This window comes from Pristis pectinata, chromosome 9, assembly GCF_009764475.1.
Source record: "Pristis pectinata isolate sPriPec2 chromosome 9, sPriPec2.1.pri, whole genome shotgun sequence".
Lineage (NCBI taxonomy): Eukaryota > Metazoa > Chordata > Chondrichthyes > Rhinopristiformes > Pristidae > Pristis > Pristis pectinata.
Window position 1 is genome coordinate 6,280,455 of NC_067413.1, and position 19,898 is coordinate 6,300,352.

At 47.2% G+C, this 19,898-nt stretch overlaps 1 protein-coding gene across 1 annotated transcript in view; it reads left to right on the top strand.

The window, feature by feature from the left end:
• Positions 1-3,107: 3,107 nt before the first annotated feature.
• Positions 3,108-19,898, top strand: part of laptm4b (lysosomal protein transmembrane 4 beta) — a 59,799-nt gene continuing 43,008 nt past the window's right edge. Inside the window, exon 1 of the mRNA XM_052023502.1 lies at positions 3,108-3,379. Coding sequence (XP_051879462.1) covers positions 3,285-3,379 — 95 coding nt within the window. The 5' untranslated portion in view covers positions 3,108-3,284. The remainder of the gene's footprint in view (positions 3,380-19,898) is intronic.

Genomic DNA, 19,898 nt, shown 5'->3' on the forward strand with positions numbered 1-19,898 from the left:
TGTGGATCTGACTTTTAAGCTGATTGTCTTTTTTCTCCTTACATAGTAGATTCACATAGTCAGAGACATAAAGCACTGAACAGACCCTTTGGCCCACCATGCTAGTCCCATTTACCAGCACTTGGCCACAGCCTTCTATGCATGGGCAAGTGAAGTGCTCACACCAGATAATCATAAACACTGGGAGCGTCTCTGCCTCCAACAGCCTTCTCAGACGGTGCGTTCCTGATTCCAACTGCCGTCTGGGGAAGAGATTCCTTCCGCAGGTCCTCTCCAACTTTCTTACACCTCTGCCCTCTGGTCTTGGACACCTCTTGCCGTGGGGAAAAGTTTCCTACTGTCCATCGTATCTATGCCCCTCATTACTCTGTGTACCTCCATCACCTCCCCCTCCCCCCCCCACCACCACCCCAGCCTCCTACTCCGCCCCCCCCCCCCACCAGGAAAACAAACCCAGCTGGTCCGGTTTTCTCTCAGTGTCATCAAGGGAGGGAAAATAAGTTTTTTGTGTTTTAAGAACAGTTTTAATTGTTGATTTGCCCTTGCTTACCTGTTGGTGAGGTTTGCAAGAGAATGGGAGAATAATATAGAATGGTTTGTTTAACCCTGGGATGGAGGGGACGTGTTAGACATGCACAAAGTTATGAGGGCCAGAGATAGGATAGGCAGTAAGAATCTTTTTCCCATGGTGGGGATGTATAAAACCAAAGGGAATGGGTATAAGGAGGGAGGTCTGGCAGGAATATGAGGGGGATTTTTTTCACACACAGAGTCACCTTGCACCTTATTGCACTGCACTTCTCTGTAGCTGTGACCTTTACTCCGTACTGCTAGTGTTTTTACCTGTACTACATCAATGCACTCTGTACTAACTCAAGCAGCCAGCATAATCAAAGACCCCAACCACCTGGGACATTCTCTCTTCTCTCCTCTTCCATCGGGTAGAAGATACAGGAGCCTGAGGGCACGTACCACCAGACTTAAGGACAGCTTCTACCCCACTGTGATAAGACTATTGAACGGTTCCCTTATACGATGAGATGGACTCTGACCTCACGATCTACCTTGTTGTGACCTTGCACCTTATCGCACTGCACTTCTCTGTAGCTGTGACCTTTACTCCGTACTGCTAGTGTTTTTACCTGTACTACATCAATGCACTTTGTACTAACTCAAGCAGCCAGCATAATCAAAGACCCCAACCACCTGGACATTCTCTCTTCTCTCCTCTTCCATCGGGTAGAAGATACAGGAGCCTGAGGGCACGTACACCAGACTTAAGGACAGCTTCTACCCCACTGTGATAAGACTATTGAACGGTTTCCCTTATACGATGAGATGGACTATGACCTCACGATCTACCTTGTTGTGACCTTGCACCTTATCGCACTGCACTTTCTCTGTAGCTGTGACACTTTACTCTGTACTGTTACTGTTTTTACCTATACAACATCAATGCACTCTGTACTAACTCAATGTAACTACACTGTGTAATGAATTGACCTGTAAGATTGGTTTGTAAGACAAGTTTTTCACTGTACCTCGGTACAATTGACAATAATAAACCAATACCAATACGGAGTCATACAGCATGGAAATGGGCCTTCAGCACAACTGGTTGATGCCGACCAAGATTCCCACCCAAATCAGTCCCATTTGCCCGCATTTGGCCCATATAATGTGTGGATCTAGTGTGGTTGGATTGTGGAACGCACCATCTGAGGGGTGTTGGAGGCAGAGACCCTCACAGCACAGAAGACCCATCTAGACAATCACTTGAATCACCAAGGCTCAGCAGGCTACAGATCAAATGTAGTCAATGGGAATAATACAGATAAGTACAATGTATTTCATATGTTTAAGGTGAGACAGAGTAAGTCCAAAGGAGATGTGTGGGCAAGTTTTTTACACAGAGAGGGGTGAGTGCCTGGAATGCACTGCCAAGGGTGGGGGTGGAGGCAGATACGATAGAGATGTTTAAGAAGCTGTTAGATATGCACATGAATGTGCAGAGAATGGAGGGATACCGACATCATGTAGGCAGAAGGGATTAGTTTAGTTAGGCGTCTAATCACTGTTCCTGTACTCTTCTATGTTCTATGTATAATAGTCTACAATGAAAAACACTATGATGCTGGAGGAACCTTTTCCCAAGATGACAATGGCTAACATGAGGGGACACAAGTTTAAGGTGACTGGAGGAAGGTATAAGGGGGATATCAGGGGTAAGTTTTTTTTTACACAGAGAATGGTGGGTGCGTGGAACGCACTGTCAGCAGAGGTTGTGGGGGCAGATACATTAGGGACATTTAAGAGACTCTTAGATAGGACACATGAATGATAGAGAAATGGGGGGCTATGTGGGAAGGAAGGGTTAGATAGATATTAGAGCAGGATAAAATGTCGGCACAACATCGTGGGCTGAAGGGCCTGTACTGTGCTGTAGTGTTCTATGATCTATGTTCTAACTCAGCAGGCCAGACGGCACCTGTGGAGAAAAACAGGCGGTCAACATTTCAGGTCAGGACCCTTCCTTCAGGACTGACAGATAGGAAAAGGGGAAGCCCAATATATAGGAGGGAAAAGCAGAGCAGTGATAGGTTGACAAAAGAGGGAAATGCTGGAATCTGGATCTTCATCTAGATTCCAGCACCTGTAGTCCTTTGTTCTATAGTCTACAATGACGTGGACAGGTACAGGTACGTGGATAGGAAAGGTTTAGAGGGATATGGGACCAAACGCAGGCAGGTGGGACTAGCTTAGATGGGAATCTTAGTCAGAATGGACCAGTTGGGCCGAAGGGCCTGTTTCCGTGCTGTATGACTCTATGACATCGTGGGCCGAGGGAGATGATGAAGGATCTTGGCCCAAAACGTCAACCATTCATTTCCCTCCACAGATGCTGCCTGACCCGCTGAGTTTCCTCCAGCGTCTTGCAGCATCTGCAGAATCTCTTGCGTCTGGGCCTGCTTCCTGTGCTGTACACCTCCATGACCCTGTTACGTAAGGAGGAAAAAGACAATCAGCTTAAAAGCCGGATTCACAGGGCTCCGGTTGGGAGAGGGTTAACGTTGCATCTCTCCTCCCCTTACCCTGCCAGCCAGCAGCAGTGCAAGTTGTATTGAGCGACGGGAGGGAGTCGGTGATAGGATAATGGTCCAGTGAGAGGGAGGGGGAGAGCAGGGCATTTCACTCCCGGGATCTGGACATCAGACTGAGCAGGATTTTACTTATTTTCTGTTAGATTTTTTTTTTGCGGCTGGCACCATTTTGTCTTCGGGGTTATGAGGATGATCTCGCCTCTGGATCGGTGCTATTCCAGCAACTGCTGCTGTTGTCACGTCCGCACAGGAACCATAATCCTGGGAGTCTGGTACATGTGAGTGTGGTGGGAGGAGGGAGGGAGGGAGGGAGAGAAGGGGGAGGAGGGTAGGAGAGAAGAAAGGGGGAGGGGAGGCTGAGAGTGGGGCTAGGAGGGAGGGAGGAGGAGCAGAGAGGGACGAGGGAGGGGAGAGTGGGAAGGGGAGGAAGGGAGGGCAGTGACGGAGGGTAGGAGAGAGGGACAGGGGAGGGGCGGGGTGGGAGAGGAGCGTTGGGAAGGAAGGAGGCAGGGAGAAATGGAACGGCGCGGGGGAGACAGGGACTGAAGGAGGGGCAGGAGGGACAATCGTGGAGGGAGGGAGGGAGGGAGGGAGGGAGAGGGGAAAGGGGAGGGTGTGGGAGAGTCGGAGAAGGGAGAATAAGAGGGGGAGTGGGGACGGAGAAAGGAACAAGGTGAGGGAGGGGAGATAGGGAGTGATGGAACGAGACAGGGAGTGAGGAGGTGGCTGGGAAGGAGAGGAGTGGAGATAGGGAGCGAGTTGAGCCAAGAGGAGGGCAAAGCACTTCTGAAGTGATGATGGAGCTCTCGCCATACTGGGCTCCCGGCTGAGGCGAAAACATCCCACCCAGATGTCAGGACCCTGGCCATGGTCGTTGTCCGAAAATAACCTTCAGAACCCGTTGCTGCCATCCGCCCAGGGTTTCCCACCGTTGGGATAGACCAGGACGGAGCAGCTTGTTGCATTTGTGGAAAGTGTTGGGGGGTGCCTGAATGCACACGGCCTTGGGAGGCTAGAACTGTGACTGTGTAACCTTCAGGAAGCTTTGCATTCTGAGCGTAATTAAGATAATACGTTGGACTGTCAGCTCCCTGTAAGCCCTGCCTGAGAATATCCTGCAATGGGTTGGATTAACACATCCACATAAAACAATGCAATAATCAAATTCCTGGGAGTAAAACACCTTCACTGACTACACGAGGGCTCAAAGAATCAAACGTCTGCATTCCAGGCAACCAACCATTGTTTAAACAATATCTAGGAGATGGATGTTAAAAATAATGGAGTTTAATTTTCTCTGGTCTCTTGCTGGTGTCTGGTAACTATTTTCAGCTGTTCTATTTTTAGCTTTGCAGGAACCTGCTGTAAGTTTCCCCGGTTCTATCTTGTGATAGAATCATGAATTAGAATTCTGGAAGTGTTGTGGCACAAAAGGGTGGACACTCGGCCAGTGAGTCTCTGCTGGCTCCGAGAGGAACAATTCCATGAGTTCCATTCCCCTGCTCTTTCCCCACAGCCTTGCAAATGATCCTCTATCCATTGTCCACCCAATCCCCCTTTGAAGGCTCTGCCTCCCCCATAGGCAGAGAACATGGAACATTGAACATAGACATAGAACATGGGACAGTACATCACAGGAACAGGACTTTTGACCCACCATGTCTGTGCTGAGCATGATGCCAAATTATACTAATTCCTTCTAGAACATAGAACACTACAGCACAGTACAGGCCCTTCGGCCCACAATGACGTGCTGACATTTTACCCTGCTCTGAGATCTATCTAACCCTTCCCTCCCACATAGGCCCCCATTTCTCTATCATTCATGTGTCTATCTCACAGTCTCTTAAATGTCCCTGATGTATCTGCCCCCACAACCTCTGCAGGCAGTGGGTTTCCACGCACCCACCACTCTCTGTGTAAAAAAACTTACCTCTGACATCCCCCCCTACACCTTCCTCCAATCACCTTGAAATTATGTCCCCTCGTGTTAGCCATTATCGCCCTGGGAAAAGGTCTCTGACTGTCCACTCGATCTATGCCTCTTATCATCTTGTACACCTCTATCAAGTCACCTCTCCTCCTCCTTCTCTCCAAGAGAAAAGCCCTAGCTCATTCAGCCTATCCTCATAAGACGTGTTCTCCAATCCAGGCAGCATCCTGGCAAATCCCCTCTGCACCCTCTCTAAAGCTTCCACATCCTTCCTATAAAGAGGCAACCAGAACTGAACACAATACTCCAAGCGTTGTCTGACCAGAGTTCTATAGAGCTGCAACATTACCTCGTGGCTCTTGAACTCAATACCCCGACTAATGAAGGCCAACACTCCATATACTTTCTTAACAACCCTATCGACCTGCACAGCAACCTTGAGGGATCTATGGACGTGGACCCCAAGATCCCTCTGTTCCTCCACACTGCTAAGAGTCCTGCCATTAACCTTGTATTCTGCCTTCGAATTCGACCTTCTGCCGCAACATGATCTATACCCCTCCGTTCCCTGCATATCCACGTGCCTGTCTAAAAGCCTCGTAAACACCACTATGGTATCTGCTTCCAACACTACCCCTGCAAGTGTGTTCCAGGCACCTGTGTAAAAAACTTGCCCCACACATCTCCCTTAAACTTTCGCCCTCTCACCTTCAGGCTCTGCCCTCTAGTATTTGAGTGAGTTCCAGACCATCACCGCTCCCTGATTAAAATAGTATCTCTTCACATCTCCCACTTACCTACAAGTTTAAATCTGTGCCTCCTGGCCTTGAACCATTCACAAGTGGGAGCAGCTTCAATGGTTAGGCATCACTGATAGATGCTGGAGAGGTACAGTGCAGTAAAAGGCCCTTCAGCTCACTGACTCTGTGCTGAGCACCAAGGACCCATTTCCACACTAATCATACCCAAACCCATTCTGATTCTCCCCACATTCCCATCGACTCTTCCCAGATTCTACCCCTCACACACTAGGGGCGATCACAACAGTCAATTAACCTACCAATCCGCACATTTTTGGGGTGTGGGAGTAAACAGGAGCACCCGGAGCAAATGCACGCGGTCACAGGGACAACGTGCAAACTCCACAGAAACAGCACCAGAGGTCAGGATCGAACCCGGGTCTCTGGTGCTGTGAGGCAGTGGCTCTACCCACTATGCCACTGTGCCCCCCTATTGCTCATTGCTGGGACTGAATATGTTTTTACGATAACCTGCTCCACTCAGTCCCAGTTATCAACTCCTAATCCCACAGTGTTTGCTGTCAACTATAACTAAATGTGGTGCAGGACCACACAAAGTACTGAATTAGGGAGAGAATTTTCTTCGTTTATATCTCTTGGTGAAGAATGCCTTGAGTTGAAAATTGAGTTGCAGGTAACATAATTAGTCAGGTAACGGGTTGAGCTGATCGAAGAGCAGGAATATTTTTTGCCTTGAATAAGTCTACAAACAGTTGTGAGATTAGGAATAATAGTGGTATAGTAGAAGGCCATTCAGCCCATCATTTCGAATTCCACTCCCCAGACCTCCATCTGTAACCCCATAAATTAGGCACATTAGCTGTGACGAGGGCTTCGGCTTTTTTTTTAGCTATATTCATTCAAAGGGTGTGGACTTCGCAGCATTTAATTGCCTGTCCCTAGTTGCCCCTGAGAAGGTGGCGGTGAGCTGCCTTCTTCAATCACTGCAGTCCTTGAGGTGTGGGTACACCCACAGCGGTGTCAGAGAGGGAGTTCCAGGATTTTGATGCAGTGAAAGAACATTGTTATATTTCCAAGTCCGGCTGGTGAGGAGCTTGGGGGGGGGGGCAACTTCCAGGGGGTGGGTGTTTCCCAGGCTTCTGCTGCCCTTGTCCTTCTGCTGGTAGAGGTGGTGCGTTTGGAAGGTGCTGCCTGAGGAGTCTTGGTGAGTTGACTGCAGTGCGTCCTGTAGATGGTACAAACTGCTGCCACTGTGTGTCGGAGGTGACTGAGTGAATGGGTGTGGATGGGGCCGCCCATCAAGTGGGCTGGTGCATCCTGTATGGTGTCGAGCCTTCTGAGTGTTGTTGCGCTCATCCAGGCAAGTGGAGAGTGTTTCATCGCACTCCTGACTTGAGCTTTGTAGATGTGGGCAGACTTTGGGAAGTTAGGAGGTGACCAATTTGCCACAGGAAGCCTAGTCTCTGACCTGTTCTTGTGGCCACATTGTGTATATGGCCACTCTAGGTCAGATTCTGTTCAATGGTAAGCCCCCAGGATGTTGGTAGTGGGGGATTCAGTGATGGTAATGCCATTGATTGTAAGGTGGTGATAGCTGGATTTTCTCTTGTTGGATATTGTCATTGCGTCGCACATGTGTGGCACAAATGTTCCTTGTCACCTATCAGCCCTGGCCTAAATATTGTCCAAGTCTTGCTGCATTTGGATGTGGACCGTTCATTACCTGAGGAGTCACAAATGGTGCCGAGCATTGCGCAGTCATCAGTGGCAAGTCTCCTCCTCCCCTTCAGGCAGTGACTTCCAGACCCCTACTTGCATGCAATTCTGGTCGATTGTGTGGGCAGACACGGTAGTGTAGCGGGTAGCGTAACACTATTTCAGCGCCAGCAATCCAGGTTCAATTCAGGCCACTGTCTGTAAGGAGCTTGAACGTTCTCTCCGTGTCTGTGTGGGTTTCCTCCAGGTGCTCCGGTTTCCTCCCACATTCCAAAGACGTACGGGTTAGGAAATTGTGGGCATGTTATGTCGGTGCCGGAAGCGTGGCGACACTTGTGGGCTGCCCCCAGAACACTCTATGCAAAAGATGTATTTCACTGTGTGTTTCGATGTACATGTGACTAATAAAGATATCAAATCAAATCAAATCTGGTCACCTCACTATAGGAAGGATGCCGAGGCTTTAGAGAGGGTGCAGAGGAGGTTTACTAGGATGCTGCCTGGATTAGAGGGTATGTGCTATCAGGAGATGCTGGACAAACCTGGGATCTTTTCTCCAGAGCAGCGGAGGCTGAAGGGTGATCTGTTGGAAGTGTATAAAATTATGAGGGGCATAGAAAGGGTGGACAGGCAATATCTTTTTCCCATTATTGAGCGATCCAATACCAGAGAGCATGCATTTAAGGTGAGGGGGGTAGGTTCAGAACAGACGTGAGGGGTATGTTTTTTACTGAGGGAGTGGTGGATGCCTAGAATGCGTTGCCTGAGAGGGTGGTGGAGGCAAATTCATTGGGGGCTTTTAAGAGGGGCTTGGATAGGCACGTGAATGAGAGGGAGATGGGCACTTTGTAGGTAGGAGGGAATAGCTATGTTGGCACAACATTGTGGGCCGAAGGGCCTGTTCTGTGCTGTACTGTTCTATGTTCTATCCTCCAGGTGAAATAATTCCCCACTTTAAATCCATGCCGCCTCTGTCGAGTCTACTAGTTTCCAGCGTCTGCAGTCACTTATGTCTCAATAAAATCTCCTTGCATTACAAGGAAGATGACAACAGCCAACCCAGCCTCTCCCCACAGCTAACTGGAACAAAGACCCAAAACCAAAGTAGGATTTCCTACAAAGGCAAAATCCCGCAGGCATCAGTGTGGGGCTGTGTGTGGAGCACTTATCTCACAGCTCCAGCGATCTGGGTTCGATTCTGATCGAACCACGTGGTTTGTCCCAGGAACTCCTGTTTCTTCCAATATCCCTGTGGGTGGTTAAACAGTGACTCTTATACAATATATAGGAAGTATCTAGACGAGCTGGTGAATGGGATTAGTATAGAACATAAAATAGCACAGCACAGGAACAGGCCTTTCGGCCCACGGTGTTGTGCCGAACTAATTAAACTAGTAATTAAATGCCTAACTAAACTAATCCCTTCTGCCTGCACAATGACAGTACCCCTCCACTCTCTGCATATTTACGTGTCTGTCCAAGAGCCTCTTAAACGCTTCTATCGTATCTGCCTCCACCACCACTCCTGGCAGCACATTCCAGGCACCCACCACTCTCTGTGTAATAAACTTGCCCCCCCACATCTCCCTTAAACTTACCCCTCTCACCTTAAACGCATGCCCTCTAGTACTAGACATTTCGACCCTGGGAGAAAAGATACCACCTGTCTACTCTATCTATACCTCTTGTAATCTTATAGATCCTTCCTGTACGGTTGGAACCTCACTCCCAGCATGCGCTGCCCCCGGAAGGACTGCGCTGGGGACGAGACGGTCGCCCACCTCTTTGTGAGCTGTAGGTATGCGAGGAGGGTGTGGCGAAAGATGCAAGTGTCCTTGTCAGGGTTTGTCCCCAGCAGCAGCGGATTCTCTCATCTACAGGCTGTTCCTGGGGACACACACAGAGACGGACATCAACTACTGCTGGAAGATCATCAACTCAGTGAAAGATGCTCTTTGGTCTGCCCAGCACTGCGAGATGTCTGTAGGGGAATGCTGCCGGCTGGCACATTCCAGGCTGCAGGAATACATGCTGAGGGACGCACTGAAGCTGGGCGCAGCCAACGCAAAGGCTTGGTGGGGAAGGACTACAGTTTAGGGTTCTTCTGCCACTGGAGAGGGAAGGGCAGGGACAAGCGAGAAAGCCCCTAAATATTGTAAATACGGGACTGGGTAGTTTCCAGGGAGCCACACGTGTGGCATCAGTGCTGTTTTCTATATATAAAAGGTAACACTAATGAATGATCTGTACAAGAATGTAAAGGTTTGCACTGTTTTGTCATTGTATATAGTTTGTCTTTTATTACAAATGAAGTTTATTTTGTATAAAAAAAATAACTCCTATCAGGTCTCCCCTCAGCCTCTGCCACTCCAGAGAAAGCAACCCAAGTTTGTGCAACCTCTCCTTATAGCTCATACACTCTAATCCAGGCAGCATCCTGGTGAATCTCTTCTGCACCCTCTCCAAATCCTCCACATCCTTCCTGTGATGGGGTGACCAGAATAGAATGCAATACTCCAGATGCAGCCTAACCAGAGTTTTCTAAAGGGGTATAGATGGGTACTTGATGGTTAGTGTGTGTGTGTGTGATCGGTTGAAAGGCCTATTTTTGTGACCCCTTGACTCAAAAATGTGCTGCTGGTGGGTTAATTGGCCACTGTAAGTGTCCTCTTGTGCCGGGGCTACTGCGAGAATCATCAAGGGCCTATGTGGGAGAATAGGTACAGGAAAATAAATATGAGAATGGGACTGATGGAATGCTCTGAAGGCCAGCATAGACCCAATGGGCTGAATAGCCCCTTTCTATGCCATTGTGGAAAAACCAATGAAAGTACTGAAAATGCTGGAACTAATGTAGAAGTCAGCATGGTAGAAAACAACGGCAGAAATTCTTGCTGATGGCAAAGCTAATTCATTCATTGGTGACGCTGCACTCGTGTCTTGAGGCACAGTCTAAGGTCATTGTTTTCTCAAGAATACCTTGGAAGCTTTTATCTCAAATCAAGTCATCAGTTTGAATCCCGGCACAGCAGGTAAATTAAGTAAAATTCGAATACAAGTATTATATGAGCCATGGACAAATGAAGCTACAAGAACATGGGGTGTGGAAGTGTGGTGGTTAAGTTTCTAACTTAGCTTCTGAGTCATGAGTTCAAATCCCAGCAAGTAATCAGATAATATATATGGTATTTTTTAAATAGTTTTATGAAATTACCAGATAGTCATAAAATGCCAATCTAATTCACTCATGTCCTTCAGGGAAGGATATCTGCCATCCTTACCCTGTCTTACCTGTATGTGACGATGCACCCATTGGTGTGGTTGGCTTGTAACCCCTCCTCAGTTCAGAGGCAATTAGGGATGTGCAATAAATGCTGGCATTGCCATTGACACCTCCTGAATGAATATATAAAAAGGTTGTGGTTAAAAGTCTAATAGGTGACTCCAGACTACCAAAGTGGCTGGTTCTCATAACTGTCCCCTGAAATGGGCAAGCAAACCACTTCGGTTCAGGGACAGATTGGGATGTGGCTGCTAGCTTTTCAGGTCCCGTGAATGAATAGTCTGTGCCAGTGACACTCGTTCAGTGGTGTGCGTTGGTTGGGTGTGGAGTGTGGAGGATCAGAGGGATCTTGGGGTCCACATCATAAGATCCCTCAAGGTTGCCGCGCAGGTCGATAGGGCTGTTAAGAAGGGGAATGAGTGTTGGCCTTCATTAGTCGGGGTATTGAGTCCAAGAGCTGCGAGTAATGTTGCAGCTCTATAGAACTCTGGTTAGACCACACATGGAGTATTGTGTTCAGTTTCTGGTCGCCTCATTATAGGAAAGATGTGGAAGCTTTAGAGAGGGTGCAGAGGAGATTTACCAGGATGTTGCCTGGATTGGAGAGCATGTCTTATGAGGATAGGTTAAGCAAGCTAGGGCCTTTTCTCTTTGGAGAGAAGGAGGATGAGAGGTGACTTGATAGAGGTGTACAAGATGATAAGAGGCATAGATCGAGTGGACAGTCAGAGACTTTTTCCCAGGGCGACAATGGCTAACACGAGGGGACATAATTTTAAGGTGATTGGAGGAAGGTATAAGGGGGATGTCAGGGGTAAGTTTTTTACACAGAGAGTGGTGGTGCGTGGAACGCACTGCCGGCAGAGCTTGTGGGGGCAGATACATTAGGGACATTTAAAAGACTCTTAGATAGACACATGAATGATAGAAAAATAGGGGGTTATGTGGGAGGGAAGGGTTAGATAGATCTTAGAGCAGGATAAATGTCGGCACAACATTGTGGGCTGAAGGGCCTGTACTGTGCTGTAATGTTCTATGTTCTAAGTGAGCTGTGAGGAAGATGCGGAGAGACATCGTCAGGTCAGGGGATTGGGAAGGCCAGAGGTGTGTGTGGATGTGAATGTGGGAAATATCAAGTTATCCACAAAACAGAAAAACAGAATATTACCTAAACTGTTAGAAATTACCACGAGTTGTGATAACCTTGAACTACAGATTGAATGTCAGATTGATCCAGGGGCAAATAGACAGAATTCATAAGAATCTGGGTGTCCCTACACACAAATCACTGTCAGCTAATGTGCAAGCACAGAAACCATTGAGCAAGCACGTGCTATGGTAGCCTTAATGTGAGAAGTGTAAGGAAATCTTGCTTCAGTTATCTGGAGCTTTGGTGAAGTCAATAACCTGCATAGTTTTGGTCTCTCTGTCTAGGACAGGAGAGTAGAAGGAATAGAAGCAGGAATAAGTCTGCGTAGAATAAACCAAGTCTCTTAATCTCTTCAGACCACAATGTCTGTGCCAATCACGATGCGAAATTAAACTAATCCTATCTGACTGTGCATGATCTCTATCCCTCCATTCACTGCCTGTTCATGAGCTAATTAAATGTCTCCTAAACGTTGCTGTTGTATCTGCTTCCACACCTCCCCTGGCAGCGCGTTCCAGGCACCCACCACTCTGTATAAACAAAACCTGCTTCGTAATTTTCCTTAAACTTACCCCCTCTCACCTTAAAGCTATGCCCTCTAGTATTTAACATTCCCGCTCTGGGAAAAAGATTCTGACCGTCTACTCTATCCATGCCTCTCATAATTTTACAAACTTCTATCAGTTCTCCCCTCCGATGCTCCAGAGAAAACAACACATGTTTGTCCAATTTCTCCTTATAGCTAATACTTTCTAATCCAAGCAACATCCTGGTGAACCTCTTCTGCACCCTCCCCACAGCCTCCACACCCTTCCTTTAATGCGGTGACCAGAACTGCACGCAATGCTCCAAATTCAGCCTAACCAAAGTTTTATACAGCCGTCACACGACTTCCCTACTTTTAAATGCAAAGCCTCAACTGATGAAGGCAAGTATACCATACTTCTTCTTCACAATCCTATCCACTTGTGTTGCCACTTTCCAGGAAGCTATGGACTTGCACCCGAAGGTCCCTCTGTACATCAATGTTCCTAAGGGGTCCGGTCATTTACTCGACACTTAAGCTTGACCTCCCAAGTGTAACTCCTTGTTGTGTCCTTGCACCTTATTGCATTGCACTTTCTCTGTAGCTGGGACGCTTTAACTCTGTACTGTTATTGTTTTAACCTGTACTACATCAATGCACCCTGTAATGAATTGACCTGTACGATCAGTATGCAAGGCAAGTTTTTCACTGTACCCTCGGTACAAGTGACAATAATAAACCAATACCAATACCAATACTCCTCACACATTCAGATTAAACTCCTCTGCCTACGTTTCCAACTGCTCTATACACTTCGACAACCTTCCTCACTATCCACAATTCTGCCAATTTTTGTGTCGTCTGCAAACTTACAAATCAGCCCACCTTCATTTCTGACAACATCACTTGTATATATCACAAACAACAGAGGTCCCAGCACTGATCCCTGAGGAACACCTCCACCCTCCACCACTGCCCTCTGTCTTCTATGGCCAAACCAGTTTTGAAACCAAATCCACCAAGTCCCTATGGATCCATGTGCCTTAATCTTCTGGATCAGCCTACCATGAGGCACCTTGTCAAATGCTTTACTGGTCAATAAGATCATGGGTAGGGACATGTGTGGCACAGCTTTGTGGGCCAAAGGGCCTGAATTTTGCTGTAGTTTTTCTATGTTTCTATGTTTCTATGTCTAACCTTTTTCCCAGCATCACTTGCCTGCACGAACCATGTATTCCTCGATTCCTTTGATATCCAAAACCTTTTGACCACTGCCCCTTTGGGGAGAGAATTCCAAAGGTTCACCATCCTCTGGGTGAAGAACTAACTTCTCATCTTGGTCCTGTACATAAATCACTGAACGTTAACATGCAGGAGAGAGGGGGAGAGTTTGAAGGAGATGTGCCGGGCAAGTTTTTTACACAGAGAGCGGTGGGTGCCTGGATTTGCTACCAGTGTGATGGAAGCAGATCCAATAGCGGCATGTAAGAGGATTTTAGACAGACACATGAATATGCAGGGAATGGAGGGATATGAACCATATGCAGGCAAAAGAGATTTAGTTTAATTCAGCATTGTATCTGGTGCAGATATTGTGGGCCAGAGGGCCTGTGCTGCATTCTTCTATGTTCTAGGTACAACAAGCTATAGGAAGGCAGAGAGTATGTTGGTCTTTATTGCAAGAGAATTAAGAAGAAGCTGATCCCTTATTTGAGACGGTGATTATTTTAGACATTGCAGCCAGAGGAAACCTCACCCCTACTTCTATCCCGTGAAGCCCCACAAGAGTTTTGTAGGCATCGATGAGATCAGCTCTCATTCTTCTAAAACCCTAGCCTCTGGGCAGGCATGGTAGTGTAGCCGGTTAGCATACGCTATAAACAGCGCCAGCGACCTGGGTTCAATTCCCGCTGCTGTCTGTAAGGAGTTTGTACGTTCTCCCCATGTCTGCGTAGATTTCCTCCGGGTGCTCCGGTTTCCTCCCACATTCCAAAGACGTACGGGTCAGGAAGTTGTGGGCATGCTGTGTTGGCGCCGGAAAACGTGACGACACTTGCGGGCTGCCCCCAGAGCACTCTACTGAAAAGATGCTTTTCACTGTGTGTTTCGATGTACATGTGACTAATAAAGATCTCATCTTATCTTAGAAGGAACAGGCCCACTCTGTTTAATCTCTCCTCATAAGACAAATCATTTCAGGAACCAATCTTTTAACACTTCATGGTACTACCCCTCTAATGGTAGTATATATCTTTACTTGAGATAGGGAGACCGGACTTGTGCACAATATTCCTGATGCATTCTCAACAGAACCCGATTAATTGCAGCAGGGTGTTGTTACTTTTATATTGTAATTCTATGTCAGAATCAATGAATTAAATTCTCTTGCCGACCCACATGACTTCCTAACTGTCCCCTGTACCTGCCATGTTAACTTCCAGTGATCTGTGTGCAAGGACACCCAAGCTCCTCCTGAGATTTTTCAAATCTCTCACCATTTATATTTTCTACCCAAAGTGGACGACTTCATACATTCCAGGCCACATCTACCACATACGGCCCATTCCCTCAGCCTGTCCATATCCCCCCTGAAGCGTCTCTGAACCTTCTCGTGACCACACTGCCACCCAGCTTTGTATATCAGCAAACTTCGATATATTACACGTCCCCTCAGCCAAATCATTGCGATAGATTGTGAACATCTGGCCCAGCACAATCCCTGTGGCACTTCACTGTCTTAAAATTGATTCGTTATTCCAACTCTCAGTTTGTTATCTGTTAATCCTTCTTCAATCCACTCTGGTAGATTACCTCCAATTGCACTTGCTCAGAGTTTATTTCATAACCTCTTCTGAAAACCAAAGAGGGGACATAATTTTAGGTGATTAGAGGAAAGTATAAGGGGGATGTCAGGGGTAAGTTTCTTACACAGAGAGTGGTTGGGTGCTTGGAATGCACTGCCGGCAGAGGTTTTGGGGCAGATACATTAGGGACATTTAAAAGACTCTTAGATAGACACATGAATGATAGAGAAATGGAGGGCTAATGTGGGAGGGAAGGGTTAGATAGATCTTAGAGCAGGATAAAATGTCAGCATAACATTGTGGGCTGAAGGGCCTGTACTGTGCTGTAGTGTTCTATGTTCTAAGTACACCATGTCCACTTCCTCAGGAAGGCAAGGAAGTTCGGTATGTCCCCTGATGACCCTCACCAATTTTTATAGATGCACCATTGAAAGCATCCTATCCAGATGCATGTATGGCAATTCTCTGCCCAAGACCGCAAGGAATTGCAGAGAGTTGTAGATGTAGCCCAGTCCATCACACAAACCAGCCTCCCCTCCATTGACTCCATTTACACTTCATGCTGCCAACATAGTCAAGGACCCCTCTCATCCAGGTCATTCTCTCTTCTCCCCTCTCCATCAGGCAGAAGATACAAAAGCCTGAGAGCACAAACCACCAGGCTCAAGGACAGCTTCTATCCCACTGTTATCAAACTCTTAAATGCTCCTCGCATGCACTAAAAGATGAACTCGTGAACTTTGATCTCCAATTTACCTCGTCGTGGCCCTTGCACTTTATTTGTCTACCTACACTGCATTTTCTCTGTAACTGCAAGACTATTTTCTGCATTCTGCTTGCCTTTTCCTACCTATGCGTATGGCACAGTAGAGTAGCAGTTAGCGTAACACTATTACAGCGCCAGCGATCGGGGTTCAATTCCGGCCGCTGTCTGTAAGGAGTTTGTACATTCTCCCCGTGTCTGCGTGAGTTTCCTCCGGGTGCTTCCGGTTTCCCTCCCACATTCCAAAGACGTACGGGTTAGTTAGGTTAAACGCGGGTGTAATTGGGCGGGCGCGGGCTCGTTGGGCCGGGAAGGGCCTGTTACCGTGCTGTATAAATGAAGTTTTTGGCAAAGCATTGATAGAAGCAGAGATATTAGGGAAACAAAGGACTGCAGATGCTGGAATCTAGATAAAAACACTCTGGTGCTGGAGGAAGTCAGCAACACAGCAGTTCCTCCAGCATCATTGTGTTTTTCATCTGGCCTGCTGAGTTCCTCCAGCATCACAGAAGCAGAGATGGTTGGGCTATGGATGGAGTGAACGTTTATGGACAGCAAGGACTGGAGCCAGCGTGGAGTCCAGGACCGGATGTTTTACCAAGGGAAGCGGAGTTGGATTTAACAGATGGACTCGGATCTTCCAACCTTCCCTAGATTTGGAACAATGTGCCATAAGATAGTGACAAATGCGCAACCTAGTTCAAGTCAGGCTGTAAAGGCATTCCTAGTGTCCACAGGCATATTGATTTAGTATCAGCAGTGGCTAAGGGTCTTAGAAACAATGATCAGGGAAAATACTCAACAGGAATTTGGAGATGTTTGAGTTAATTAAGGAGAGTCAGCACGAATTAGCAGCAGGTTAACCTAACTGGATGTCTTGATGGAATAATAAAGAAGGCTGATGAGGAATTGTAATGGAGTTTGTTTAGATAGATTCTAAGAAAATCTTTACAAAGTGCCACATGTCACAATTCTGTTTAATAGAATTACTGAGTCAAATTTCAGACTCGGGGGGTGTGATGGGCACCGAGGGTGGATGGACACAGGGTGGTGGGCACTGAGGGCAGTGGGCACTGAGGATGATACATAATCCCAAGGGTTTTCTATAGCTATATTAAGAACAAAAGGTTAGCAAGGGACAAAATTGGTCCTCTTAAAGATCAGCGTGGTCATCTATGCGTGGAGCCAAGACAGATGGGGGAGGTCTTAGATGAATTTTTTGCATCCGTATTACTCTGGAGACAGTCACAGAGACTATACAACTGAGGAAAAAGAGTAGTGAAGTCATGGACCATATCCGGATTACGGAAGAGGAGGTGCTGGCTGTCTTGAGGCAAATTAGGATGGATAAATCCCCAGGGCCTGATGAGGTGTCCCCTCAGACCTTGTGGGAGGTAGTGCAGAAATTGCAGGTGCCCTGGCAGAGATATTTAAAATGTCCTTAGCCACGGGTGAGGTGCTGAAGGACTGGAAGATGGCTAATGTTATTCCGTGTTCAGGAAAGGCTCTAAGAATAAGCCGACAAATTATAGGCTGGTGTGCCTGACGTCAGTCATGGGTAAATTATTGGAAGGCATTCTAAGGGACAGTATATATAAGTATTTGGATAAACAAGGCCTGATTAAGGATAGTCAACATGGCTTTGTGCGTGGCAGGTCATGTCTAACCAATCTTATAGAGTTTTTTGAGGACTTTACCAAGAAGGTTGATGAGGGAAAGGCGGTGGAACGTTGTCTACATGGATGTTAGCAAGGCCTTTGACAAAGTCCCGCATGGGAGGCTACTCCAGAATGTTAAGTCGCTCGGCATTCAGGATGAAGTAGCCAATTGGATTCAACATTGGCTTGGCAGGAGAAGCCGGAGAGTGGTAGTAGGCGGTTGTCTGTTTGACTGGAAGCCTGTGTCTAGTGGTGTGCCGCAGGGATCGGTGCTGGGCCCGTTGTTGTTTATCATCTGTACTAATGATTTAGATGATAATGTGGTAAACTGGGTCAGCAAATTTGCTGATGACACCAGGATTGGGGGCATAGTGGACAGCGAGGAAGGCTATCAAGCTTGCAGCGTGATCTTGACCAGCTAGGAAAATAGGCTGAAAAGTGGCGGATGGAATTTAATGCAGACAAGTGTGAAGTGTTGCACTTTGGGAGGACAAACCAGGGTAAGACTTGCACAGTGAATGGTAGGGCTCTGAGGTGTGCGGTAGATCAAAGGGACCTGGGAAACACAGATCCATAGTTCCTTGAAAGTGGCGTCACAGGTAGATAGGGTCATAAAGAGAGCTTTTAGCACCTTGGCCTTTGTAAATCAGGGCACAGAATACAGGAGTTGGGATGTTATGTTGAAGTTGTACAAGATGTTTGTGAGGCTGAATTTAGAGTATTGTGTGCAGTTTTGGGCACCTACCTACAGGAAAGATATCAATATGCTTGAAATTTACACTGATGTTTCCAGTACTTGAGTTACAGGGATAGGTTGAATAGGTTAGGACTTTATTCCCTGGAGCTCAGGGGAATGAGGGGAAATCTTATAGGAGTATACAAAATTGAGGGGTATAGACAGGGTGAGTGCATGCAGGCTTTTTCCCCTCAGGTTGGGTGAGACTAGAACTAGAGGACATAGGTTTAGGGTGAAAGGTGAAATATTTAAGGGGAATCTGAGGGAAACTTCTTCACTCAGAGGATGGTGCGAGTGTGGAACGAGCTGTCAGCGGAAGTGGCGGATGCGGGTTCAATTGCAACATTTAAGAGAGGTTTGGATAGGTACATGGATGGGAGGGGTTTGGAGGGATATGGTCCGGGTGCAGGTCGATGGGACTAGGCAGAAGATCAGGTTGGCATGGACTAGATGGGCCGAAGGGCCTGTTTCTGTGCTGTAGTGCTCTATGACTCCAAGACTATGAACTGTACAGCACAGGAACAGGCCCTTCAGCCCGCAATGTCTGCTCCGAACATGATTCCCAATTAAACTGCTTCTACCACCACCCCCAGCAGCTCGTTCCAGGCACCCACCACTCTTTGTGTGAAAAAACTTGCCCTGCACATCTCCTTACCCCCCTCACCTTAAACCTCTGCCCTCCAGTATTAGACATTTCTACCCTGGGAAAAAGATTCTGTCTACCCTATCTACACTTATAATTTTATAAACTTCTATCAGGTCTCCCCTCAGCCTCCGCCGCAGCCCAAGTCTGTCCAACCTCTCCTTATAGCTCATGCCCTCTAATCCAGCCAGCATCCTGGTGACCCTCTTCTGCACTCTCTCCAAAGCCTCCACATCCTTCCTGTAATGGGGCGACCAGAATTGCACACAATACTCCAAGTGCAGCCTGACCAAAGTTTTATACAGCTGCACTTTGACTTCCTGACTTTTATACTCAATGCCCCAACCAATGAAGTCAAGAATGCTGTACACCTTCTTTACCACCCTGTCGACTTGTGTGGCCACTTTCAGTGAGCTATGGACTTGGACCACAAGATCTCCCTGTACATCAAGGAATGTGTGAAGGGAGTAGGGCATGTTGAGAGGGTAGTAAGTGAAGCAAATGAGATCTTGTAATCCATAAACTGAGGCATTAAGTTAAGCAGGGAAGTTAAGCTAAAGCACTGGTTTTATCACAACTGCAATTCTGTAAGTTCTGATCACCACACTTTAGGATGGATATTAAGAATTTTTGCTCGAATGGTTCCAGTCATATATTTCAGCTGCAAGGTTAGGCTGGAGGAGCCAAAGTTGTTCCACTTGTAGACATTTGAAGGGCTTGCACAAGGTTAAAGCTCAATGTCTCCTTGAAAATTTGCAATGTCCCCACTGACTCCTGGGAACCTCTGACAATGACCGCTCAAAGTGGGGGAGTACCTAGAATGG